The 11,982-nt window shown below is 39.4% G+C and overlaps 1 protein-coding gene across 2 annotated transcripts in view; it reads right to left on the reverse strand.

Annotated features, from left to right (window-relative positions):
• Window positions 1-11,901, reverse strand: part of UPF3B (UPF3B regulator of nonsense mediated mRNA decay) — a 16,040-nt gene extending 4,139 nt beyond the window's left edge. Inside the window, exons 1-10 of one of the 2 annotated variants that reach the window (XM_026478902.4) lie at window positions 11,638-11,901; window positions 10,631-10,737; window positions 10,355-10,461; window positions 6,852-6,950; window positions 5,443-5,553; window positions 3,950-3,993; window positions 3,291-3,473; window positions 2,849-2,887; window positions 872-1,032; window positions 244-550 (exon numbers count right to left, since the gene is read on the reverse strand). In XM_026478902.4, coding sequence (XP_026334687.2) covers window positions 244-550; window positions 872-1,032; window positions 2,849-2,887; window positions 3,291-3,473; window positions 3,950-3,993; window positions 5,443-5,553; window positions 6,852-6,950; window positions 10,355-10,461; window positions 10,631-10,737; window positions 11,638-11,793 — 1,314 coding nt within the window. In that variant the 5' untranslated portion in view covers window positions 11,794-11,901. The remainder of the gene's footprint in view (window positions 1-243; window positions 551-871; window positions 1,033-2,848; window positions 2,888-3,290; window positions 3,474-3,949; window positions 3,994-5,442; window positions 5,554-6,851; window positions 6,951-10,354; window positions 10,462-10,630; window positions 10,738-11,637) is intronic. The other variant, XM_026478903.4, reaches the window with a different exon arrangement.
• Window positions 11,902-11,982: the final 81 nt, after the last annotated feature.

Raw genomic sequence — 11,982 nt, forward strand, 5'->3', positions numbered from 1 at the left:
TTGGCCATGAGTTGGTAGCTGTTGCAACTGGCTAATGGGTGTGTCCTATTCTTCTCCATTCTACTTTTGTGTATGTTTGAAATTTCTACAATGTTAATAAAAGGACCCAACTGAGACTGAAAAAGTTGCAGATAGTTCAACTTCCCCTTTAAAAAGTCTGTCATAAACGGAGCTAGCCCTTTCCTTTACACTTGCAGAACAAAAAAAAATCCTCATGAAAATAGATATAACGAAAAGCAGCACCTTGTTTCTTATGCGATCTCTCTTAACCACTTCCTCTTTCTTTTCAGTTTTTTCTGAGCTGCCTACTGATTCTGTACTTTCAGTCTTCTTTCCTTTATCCCGAACTGCTTCTTTCTCTTTTTTCAATTCTTCTTCCTTTCTTTTAAAAGCCTTCTCCTTCTCGTAGCGCTCCTTCTGCCTGCGGCGCTCCTCTTCCTGCCGCTTCAGCCTCTCCCTCTCCCTCTCCCGCAGGATGCGCTCTTGGTCTCGCTCGTAGTCCCGCTCCCGCTCCCGCTCCCTGTAGTCTCTGCCACTGTCCTCTTCGGGCCTGCACGGGAAACAGATCTGAGCTGGCACCCTCAAAGCCGGTCTAGTCACACGTGCACGAGTGCTCAGATTAGGACTTGGTCACTACAGTGAGGTGGCACTTTCGGAGCAAAGTAAAAAAATACTAGCGTTTTGAAAAACAGTTAAAAAAAAGCACACGCCAGAAGTCATTCGCCCAGGTTAAGATGCTAGAATATTTGAAACCTTTCCTCCTTATCCCCCTACCCCTCATAATTCAGGCTTGAGTCTGGGACGTGGCAGTAAAGCTAGCACGCAGAAACACGTTGAAAACAAGTGTACCAAAGAGCCCTCAACCACTGACCTCTTGGGCTTTTCATCTTTAGGTTCGCCATCAGAGCGCTTGGGCAGTGTACAACTCTGCCCACTGGCTCTTTCATCATTCAGATTCTCTTTGTCCAGTTTCTTGGCTTTTTCTCTTTTATCTAATTCTTTTTCATCTCCTTTTTCTGGCTTCTTGAGTAGCTTTAAAGAGAACAAATTTGTTCTTATTTTGAAGCGTAGGACATTCTCTTCTGCTTCTCACAAAGAGAACAATATACTAAATATTTTTAAATCTAGGCTATAGAAGGCCTCTTTCTGCAGGTACTCTTAAACTTACAGGTGAATAACTAGTGCATAAGAGCAGTGATTGACTATAAGGATGCTATTAATGCGAAAGTGTTACCCACTCGAAGTGGTTTAATCACTTGTGGCAATAGGATCAAGACTCCTTTGGCTTTAGATGGGGCAACCTTTCAGTGAACATTTCCAAGTACGCCCTCTGTAGCGAGCAAGCATATCGATATAACTTGATGAGAAAATATGCCACAAATTTAAAATGCTAGGCAGATTACTACTGGACTATTTTCTTGTAGTACTTGGAATGACAAATACCTTTGTCACCAAAGGAGAGATCCATTGCAAGAATAATTTTGCCTTGAGCCTGAGAATATCATACTTATGATGGTACGATCATAATTTTCATTATTTGGTTTAAAAACCCAAAGACCTCATAGAACAGTGAAGTTCCATCTCTACTAAGTAGGAACTCTGCTCAATGTCACATACATACATATATATATGAGACACACATATATATGACAGAATGCAATTCTCAAATAAACGTGCTTTATAAAGTCCAAATTGCTAACAAAATAGTTTCTTTCTCACACCACTGCCACAAACCTCTCTAGAATACCCCCAAGCATTGGATATTCAGAGAGATTCTTTGGCAAAAGAGAAGAATTTCAAGTCTCAGAGTGAAGGCATCATACAAAGTTTCATCTCAGGGTGAAGGCATCACACACAAGTCACCAAGCAAAAGGCAAAGCACCACAAGACTTAAGCACGAAGTATTTCAGCACATAGCCACTGCAAATGGCGAGTCCAAACTGGACACTGAGGAGGCACCAATGTAAAGTGAGGGTTCCATGTGCACGTTTCATTGGAAGTGTTCTTATTTTTCTAATGAACATCTTTGTTAGAAGCCAGGATGTTCATTACTGTATTAAGAACATTAATGAATGTTTCTAGTCTGGCTGGCTCTACCTTCTGCCTTGCTGATGGGAATAGCAAGTCAGGTCACTTGTGGCATGGGAGAGAGAGAGATCACTAGAAGGAATTAAGATGGGAACCTTTCCACCCCACTGCCAAGCTCCTTACCGCCAATAATGAGCCCGGGAGAGCCTTGGGGGAACAAACCCTGGCCACGTAAACTGCTTAATTTTGAGGAGGTAAAAGGAGGAGACCCCGCCACCATCTCTGTGACATTTAGTACTAGGTACTAGTACTTCCCCGGGAAGTTTGTGGAGCAAGAGCTGCCTAAGCCATGCCCTCAGAAGGGAAGCAGTAAGGCTGGGACTTTTCTACAAGTTTTCCCCTTCCTACATGCAGTGTGTTAATCAGAATCTGCCACTCACAGATTCCCAGGTAGAGGAAAGAAGGTAACGTGGAGAATCATGTGAGAGGGGAAGCATGTGATACAGGATATCTATCCCTAACACTCCCACAAGGCAGCCAGTCAGGAGAGGCACATGAAGAGCAAGAGCTATTCAGGCACGGTTGTCCTCTAGCTGTATATTGTTGAAGCTTCTGGGTACCCAGCAGAGCATCAGGAAGTCATCTGGGCTTCCTTCTAAAGTAGAATTTAAAATGACTCAGATTTTAAGAAGACTCAAGTCAGTCTGAAGGAGTTTTCTACAGGTATCACTACCACCACCACCGAAAGGACTTATTATCAACTAAGACCTGTGTGTGTGACATGATACTAGGTGCTCTGTATCATGTACTTGGTCCTTACATTTTTCTGATTCACAGCTTGTAACAGAAACCTGTGTACCTGAAGACAGTGGAAAACAAACAGATGAGGCAACTTCATGTATCAATATGAAGGAAAAGCTGAATAAAACCCATAATTCATGCCAGCCAGCCCTAAGCCCTTACTTATGAAGAACTGAGAGAATAATCATCCAAACATTGAACATTCTCAATGATAAAAATAACGCAGATCTTCACTGAAGAAATATCATGTAAATTACTTAATCTGTTTAAATTATCTCCGATTTTAAAAAATAATACTATTAGCCTTAGAGGAAAGATTCCTATCGGTTCACCTCCTCCCCCCAAAAAAAGACAACAACAAAACCAAAAACACTATATTCACACCAACACAAGATGCATGCATATTTAAAGAAGTAGATACATGCAATTTTTAGCAACATGTGGTCAGTTTATTTTCATACCTTAATCTTTGGTTCATCCTTTAATTTGTCCCTTTCTGGAACTCTGTCTATCTTCTTTAGCTTTTCTATATCTTTCCTTTTTCGTTTTTCTTCTTCTTTCCACTTTCTCCTCTCTTCTTCTCTTTGTCTTTTCCTTTCTATTTCTCGCCTCCTTCTTTCTTCTCTTTTTTCTTCTCTCATTCTCTGGAAAGAAACATCAACATAAGCCTTCAAACAAGATAATTATCACCAAAAACTTAATCCCAAAGGAATGGTGAGCACCCACTAAACTGGATCGTCTTTCCTTCCTACTTTCTACAAAGTGGCACCCTACCATTAACCCCTCCCCACCCCATTGTGAATATGAGAACAAAGACCAAGGCCTGCTAGTATCAGAGTCTCCCACCGTTGCCTTGCTATATTTCCAGAGGCTTTCACAAATTCAAGGGAGTGTCTCTGGAACAAGCTAAAGACTCTCTCTGGGTTTGCAGAGTGAATCCTTGGTCCAACAACCAGACTGAAGAAGAGGGCCAGAGAGTAAGGCCAACAAGCCAAAACTTTAAAGAATAATGGTGGAAAAAGGAGCTATTTCTCCTCTAGGATCCCAATGCTCGTATGTTTACAGACTATGAACGAATGAAATAAAAGTATTGAGAGAACTATAAAAACAAAAGGTTTACCTGCTTGTTTTTCAGGAAGCTCAAAAGTGGGGTTGTCTTTTTAGCTACATAAATGTAAACAGATTATTAATAATACTTATCAACCCCTAGAAAGGATTCCATTTTCTGACATTCCCTGCCAACCACCCAAGGTGGGAAAAGTATACCCCTTAAAATAGTTCACAAGTATGTTATCAGAAAGAAGTTTCACAATATTCTACTTCAATTCTGAGGATTTAAAATTTTTTAAAAAGTGAAGAAATTCAAATTAAAACAGTTTCTTAAAAGAGTAATTCCCAGTGTCAGTGAGAATTGAGTGCAAAGGACATTCTCTTGTTTATAGATGGGACTATAAATCTGTTCAACTGGGAAGAAACTGGAAGAAGGAGCTAAAAATATCTAATCTTTTTGACCCCACAATTCCACTTCTGGGAATTCATTCTAAAGAAATTATCAGATGGCCTTATACTCTGCATCTATTAATAAAAACCGTTTTAGGGGTGCCTGGGTGGCTCAGTTGGTTAAGCGTCTGCCTTCGGCTCAGGTCATGATCTCGGGGTCCTGGGACTGGACCCCATGGGCTCCCTGATCAGCGAGGAAACTGCTTCTCCCTCTGCCCCTCCCTCTGCCCCCCCCAACCACTCGTGCTCTCTCTCGTGCTCTCTCAAATAAATGGACAGATAAAAATCTTAAAAAAAAAAGTTTTAGGAGAATATGTAATTCGATTTTCAATATTCTGAATAATGCTATCTAGTCTTGTAATTAATTTTTAAAAAATGTTTTGGGTTTTTTTGTTTTTAGAGAGAGAGAATGAGTGGGGAGGGGCGAGGGGAAGGGAGAGATCTTAAGAAGGCTTCATGCTAGGTGTGGAGCCTGGTGCAGGGCTCGAACTCATGATCCTGAGGATCATGACTGAGCCGGAATCAAGAGTCGGGATGCTTAACTGACTGAGCCACCCAGGCACCCCGCCTTGTAGTTAGCTTTTTGAAAGCATACATCCTTTGGATAAATTCCTAGGAATGGAAATCCTGGGTCTGAGGCTTTGCTTATGTTTAGAGCTGATGGAGGAGTGACCATTTATTACTACAAGGGTGACAATTTACTACTAGAACATCCAAACTAGACTTTCTCAAGAAGTTTCCAATTTTGCAGTAGCTAATTTCATCTTTTGATATTTTCAAAATTTTTTCAGGAATGTGAGCTGCTTGTTACTAGAAAATACCAGTTGATCTTCAAAGGCTTACCAACATCTAAAGGTCCCATGAGTCTTCAGACTTTTTCTACTTATATTTATGTGGCATTAAAATAGGTCACAGAGAATTTTCCCCATCTTATGAATGCATTTACATAACCCTGTGAGGCAGGGACTATCTGCATTTTACGGCAGAAGAAACAGAGTCTCAGAAAAGTCAGTGCCTTCCCCATGGTCACATAGCTAGCAAATGCCAGAAGTAGGAGTCAGACAAGTCTTCAGAGGAAAAAGCCGTTGTCCTTAATTCCTGTTGCCCACTTACCTATTAATTCTCTATTTTTGGCTTCTATTTCCTCTAGCAGTGTCTCTGGAGTAGATGTCATTTTCTCATTATCTGCAGCATAACTTTCCAAAAATTTTCTATATTCTGGATCTAAATCATTGTTCAAGTAAACAGAAAATATAGACTTTAAAAAAAACTTTCTACATCATGGAAGATTAAAAATAAACCTAAACATACCCACTAGACTATTTAGGGCTTTATTGGTCCCTTACTCTCAGAACTCCTATTCCCTATACACACTAAGGGAGTCTGGTGTAACATGGAGTCAGGGATAATTGGACACCACAGGAATGTTAAGTAGTTTGCTTTTAAAAGTCACTGCTCCAACTGACCCAAAGTCACACTTATGTGAGAACTAAAAGTTGTAGTTATGGGACCTTCACAGCATTATAGACAGCATGTAAGCAATTCCTGTATGGGTATACCTTGTTTTAAGTAAACCCAACATATGAAAATCAGATGTTCCAGAAAGATAAACTGAGGTCCTAGATGTTGCACTGGAGCTGATGGTAATTCCTGGAGTTGTTTTTTAGATGCATCTGACAGCAGAAAGGGTAACACATCTGAGTCATTCCATTGCTTGTATTTGTGGAGTTTCTACGCACTGTGGAGCATGTCGCTGATCTAGTCTCCCAGATGTCAATTTATGGCATAATCATTAAGTACCTGTGTGTTGAATCTTTTCCATGTTTTCTTTATAAAATACCCACTATAATAAACAATGGAAATCAAACTAGGTGATTGCAAAATGTCAGTCAGATATAAAATATTACATCTAAGTCTTTATCTAACATAACATTATACAGAGCTCAAAATCTGGATCCAGTTTACCCCACATGGCAATTATTCTAGTTTTCCAGTTCCTCTATTCCAGTTCAGTATAATTACTATGTGTGCAGTTAGTTACATAGTCAAAGCCTAAAAAAAATAGGCCACTTCAGCTACTTTATATTAAGTTACTTGAGTTACTTGAGTATAGAAATTTTTCCATCCCAGCTCTCAATGATAAACCTCTTTATAAAAACAGAAACCAAAAAAATCATCATAAAACAGTATGAGACCTTAAGGAGTTGTATTTTGATACATCTCATTTTTCCCCAGTGTCTTCTAATCAACAAACCAAAGGTAATTTACTGCTCAACAGTCAACAATATATTGCTTGATGGTGGAGGAACGAAATGGCAGTAGCCGGAAGAGTGGGAATTCTACAGGAAACCCACTTCCATTCTAACGATTAAACAAAGCTTTCATCAGTAAATTACATTTCTCATGAATTTTATCCCATATGTTTTCCTACTTAAAAGACTGGAATCCAATTAATTCCCACAAAGACAGTATTTTTAAAAAACCCATGGCAATAGCATTACATAACTAGAGCTATACTGTACCATCATCGATAGTCCCAACTTTGGTATCTCTTTTCTTAGTCTTCTTTTTTGCAGCTTTTTGAAAAGGTGCAAATTCTACTATAGCAGGATATTCCTGACCTGTTTAGAAAAAATACCACACTTGCTATAACCAAAAAAAGTCAAAAAGTGGATACAAGAGTCAACCCACCGCTCTCTAGGCCTCCTTTGATGGGAGTCATCTGAATAGGCCCTCCCAATGGGCATAAATCACATGGGCACAACTAAAATCAATGTGTTACCAAAGGAGCCCCAAATTCACACTGATAACATAATGAAAAGATATGGCAGGGAAGTAAAATATTCATTTAAATTCAACTTCTAAGTGTGTTATTTTGATTTGTGGGGGAAAAAATCTACAAATCAATTTTCATTTAAAAAATACATCAGAAATCTCTAGACTAGGCACAATCTATAGAGATACAGAGAAGATCAGTGATTGCTTAGAGCTGGGGCATAGTTGGGAGAGAGTGGGGAATGACAGCTAATGAATATGGGGTTTCTCTATGGAGTGCTGAATGCATTCTAAAATTAGATTGTGGTGATAGCTGCACAACTCTGTGAATATACTAAAAACCACTTTAAAAAGGTGAATTTTATGGTGTGTGAATTATACCTCATTAAAGTGGTTATTTAAAAAATACACCAGGAGACACCAAAAGCACAGGCAATTCAAGTGAAAAATAGATAAACTGAACTATATCAAAACTAAGAACTTCTGTGCATCTAAGGACAAAACAGAGTAAAAAGGCAACCTACAGAACGGGAGAAAGTATCTGCAAATCATTTACCTGATTAGGGGTCAATATAGAGAATATATACAGAACTCCTACAACTCAGTAACAACAAAAAAACCCAATTAAAAAATGTTCAAAGGCCTTGAATAGACATTTCTACATAGATGATATACAAATGGCCAACAAGCATACGAAAAGATTAAAATATTACCTCACTAATCATTAGGGAAATGCAAATCAAAACCACAATGAGGTATCACCTCACACCCATTAGAATGGTAGCTATTAAAGGAAAAAAAAAACAGAGCATAACAAGTGTTGGCAAGGACATGGAGAATTAGAACCCTCGTGCATTACTGGTAGGAATGTAAAATGGTGCAGCTGCTATGGAAAACAATATGGTGGTTCCTCAAGAAATTAAAAATAGAATTACCATATGACCCAGCAGTTCCACCTTTGGGTATATATTCAAAAGAAGTGAAAGCAGACTTGAACAGATCTTTGTACACCCACATTCATAGGAGCATTATTTACAACTGCCAAAAGGTGGAGGAAACTCAGATGTCCCTCAACAGAGAAATGGATAAACAAAATGTAGTGTGTGCATATACACACAATGGACTATTACTCAGGCTTAAAAAGGAATTTCTGACACACCCTACAACATGGATCAACCTTAAGAACATTATGCTAAATAAATAAGCCAATCTCAGAAAGTCAAATACTATATGGTTTCACTCATATGAGGTACTTAGAATGTCAACTTTATACAGAACGATGGTTCATAGAGATAGAATGGTAGTTGCCAGGGGCTGGGAGGAGGGAGAAATGGGGATATGGGATTTATTGTTTAATGGGTATAGAGTTTCAGTCTTGCAAGATAAACAAGTTCTAGATATTGTTGCACAACAGTGTGAATGTACTCAACACTACTGAACTATACACTTAAAATGGTTAAGATGGTAAATTTTATGTGTATTTTACCACATTTAAAAATGTAAACAAAAAAATGAATCAGGTAATGATATATGCAGTAACACAGATGAATCTTGAAACTATGCTAAAAGAGGCAGTCATAAAGGCTACATATTATATGATTCTGTTTGTATGAAATGTTCAGAAGAGGGAGAAGGGGAGATGATTGCTAATGGTTACAGGATTCTTTTTGGAGTAATGAAAACATTCTGGAATCACATGGTGGTGATGGTCGTACAACTTTGTGAATATACTAAAAACCACTGAATTTTTTGGTGAGTTACATCTCAATACAAAAAACCAAGTGACTGCTGGAAAATGAAAATACACCAGATCCCTGCTCTAGAATAATGTCATAAAAGGTATAAAATACTATCATTGGCATGTAGATGTAAGCCAGAATAGAATAAGTAGAAATGACCAGAAGGCATCACAAAGCGATCAGGGAGGAAACATGATTTTGTAAATCCTAGTGAATGCAGAATCAGATTAGCTTATTAACTGATCTATTTGAGAAGGAATAGATGAACTAGACTGAAGCAGAAAGAACTGTGGAAGAGAGGCTGAAAAAAACAAAAACAGAAGTGAGGCCAGGCTCTGAAGGACTCTACCAGGCTAAGGAATTTGGACTTTTTCCCCCTGCAACTGCTATCTTTAATCAGTATTTTCAAAAACATTAATTTCACAGCAATATAACAGACTAAGTTACACAAAAATGAAAAAAGAAAAGAAAATTCTGTAAGTTTAGAGACAGTGGTTGTCTAAACATTAGGAGGGAAGGACACAGTGTGAAAGTATTAGTAAGCAGATGAATAAGATATTTAAAAACAATAAATTGACAAGATTCATCACGTGTTTAAATATAAGGGTAAGAAGGAGCGGAAAAAGTTAAAACACAACTCAAATTTTCAGGAACACATTGCTATCTACTGGAATAAAGCTGGAGTGGAGAAGTAACTGCTTTTGGTGGGGAAAGAGGGGCAGGGATTAATAAAAGCTGGTCAAACACAGTGGCAATCCTTCAACTTTTACTGGCATATTCCCTGACAAAGATTTCATTTTTATCAACTCTGAAGTAATACCGAGAAAAAGCCCAACAAAAAGACACGTCATTTACCTATGATCACAAAGCCAAAAGAAAAGTGGTAAATGGCACCTTGGACATTTTCTGGCTAAATGTTGCAAGTGGCAGATAATAAATAAAAAGAGTTAAGGCTGAAGTTTTTCTTCCCTATAGACTCCTGGATACAAAGTGGGAGATCATCAAGGTCGATGTTTTAAGTACAAATACAAATTAGAAAGATGAACAGTATTCTTACTGGGAATTACTGGCTTAAAGGATTTAAATTAAAATAAATAAATGTTGGTCCTTGAAGCAAGATGACATGTAAATATTTAAAATGTGTTGTACAAGTTCAAAGAGTCATTTATCAGTATTACTGCTAAAATTAGTAAATAGTCAAAACAACAGATCATCTAATCCAGGGCAAAAAAAAAATTGCCACAGGAAGAGAAAACAGTGGCAATTTCATTCCGTTGATCAAACTACAGAAGTAACAGGTTAATAAAAATACCCAAGGGCTGTGAAAAGTCACACATCTGTTTATAAGACTGCAGTAAGCTCAGCAAATGTGTAAAACTCTTCAAATGTTGCACATTTTATCACCCAGAATTTTAGAAAAGCTATGAAGGCATTGAGAAAACACTGTGATACACACATTGTCTTAAACATACAAATGACAAAGAAACTCCCCTTCAGTGACAAGGACTCACCTTTATTGTCAAGGAATACATAACCATCAAAGCGATCCCTGAACAAAATAATGTCCTCTTGGTTTTTAAAGTTGATGTATGCTCTGGCATACATATGAGGATACAGACTGCAGAGAGGAAAGCAATTATGTAAATGTGCTTGCAGGTGTCTGGCTGAATTACAAGTATGCATATATTAAAGAGACAGGTTCAAAAATCAAATGGAAAACAGTAGGATAAAAAGAATGGAAGAAAATTTTTCATTTACCCCCGCCCTCTTTTATTTATTCATTTTACCTAGTATCATTAGAAAAAAACTCAAAATAATCATGCTCTGGCATAGGCTGAAGATGTTCCTGAAGCTGCTCCTTGGTCAAAGTGGGAGGTAATCTCCGAATTACCACCTTAAGAAATGAATAAGGAAAAATAAAATTAGTACAAATCATTTTCTGTCATACCTGAAAGACTCACTGTTCCTGAAAACAGATGGTTTTTAAAAGATGAGCTCACTCATAAAAACCCAGAAGAAAATTATTCTAGATGCTCAGAATTAGTCAAACGTAATAATAGTGCTGTTTTATAAACTCTTAGAAATGAGAACTGCATGGAGCAAGAAAAATCTTAGGTTCTGTTAAACGGAAGCCCCACAGTTCACTTGGTTTTCGCATCATTTTCTAGCACCCATTTTTCAATAGCTGTATTAGCAAGAAATTAGTAGGCTAACCCTAGTCTTTCTGGGTGCCATAAACATTTGACTTCTTATCTCCCTACCACATCCGACACATCCTAAAACAAAAATCCTTCCTCATTCAGCGTTAAGAATTCAAAACTCTAAGGAATACTAAAAGTTTCCTCGTTGCTCCCCAAATAGGATGAAACTGACCTGGCCCCCCGACCATTAATCCCCCCACTCTCACTCAACTCGCCTCCTTTAATACTCTTTATCACAAACTCCCCCCACCCCTGCTGGCCCCTTCACTATTTAATAATTCCCCCCAATTAACCTTTTAATTCCTCATTCTCTTTACTATCGATCCCCCTCCCACTATCGTCTCACAGCTCTGACCTAAACCTCTCGTCTGGGAATTCCCCCTTTTCCCTCACTCGCACCCCGGGACTTGGCCGAAAGGGGCTCCCCCCACCCCATCTTGGACGAATGGATGAAGACAGGGTGACGCGATTTTCACTCAGGTGAAGAAACAGAAGCGCAAACTGGGAGAGGAAGAGGGCAGCCCCATTCCCAACCATCCTCGCGGGTGGCGGACCCGTCCCGCCCTCTCCCGGGCCAACAGCCGGCCAGGCACCTTGCTCAGCGCCTCTTTCTTCTCCTTATTTCGATCCTGCTTATCTTCCCCTTTGGTGCCGTCCCCCGAAGCCCCAGCGCCGCTGCCTGCGGCCCCCGGGGGAGTCAACAGGGTTACTCGCTTCTCTTTAGGCCTATGCTCCTTCTCCTCCTTCATGGCCACGGCTTCGCTCCTCACAGCGGCTGCCCGGCCTAAACGCCGCTACGCCGGGCACCTACGACGCCCGGCCCACTCCGGTCAAGCTCCGCCCCCAACAAACGCCCCTAGTGATAAGCCAGGCCCCGCGTTCCATTGGGCCCCGCCAGGATCTCGCGAGACTTCAGGGCACCAGGCTTCCTTTGAAGG

This window comes from Ursus arctos, chromosome X, assembly GCF_023065955.2.
Source record: "Ursus arctos isolate Adak ecotype North America chromosome X, UrsArc2.0, whole genome shotgun sequence".
Classification (NCBI taxonomy): domain Eukaryota; kingdom Metazoa; phylum Chordata; class Mammalia; order Carnivora; family Ursidae; genus Ursus; species Ursus arctos.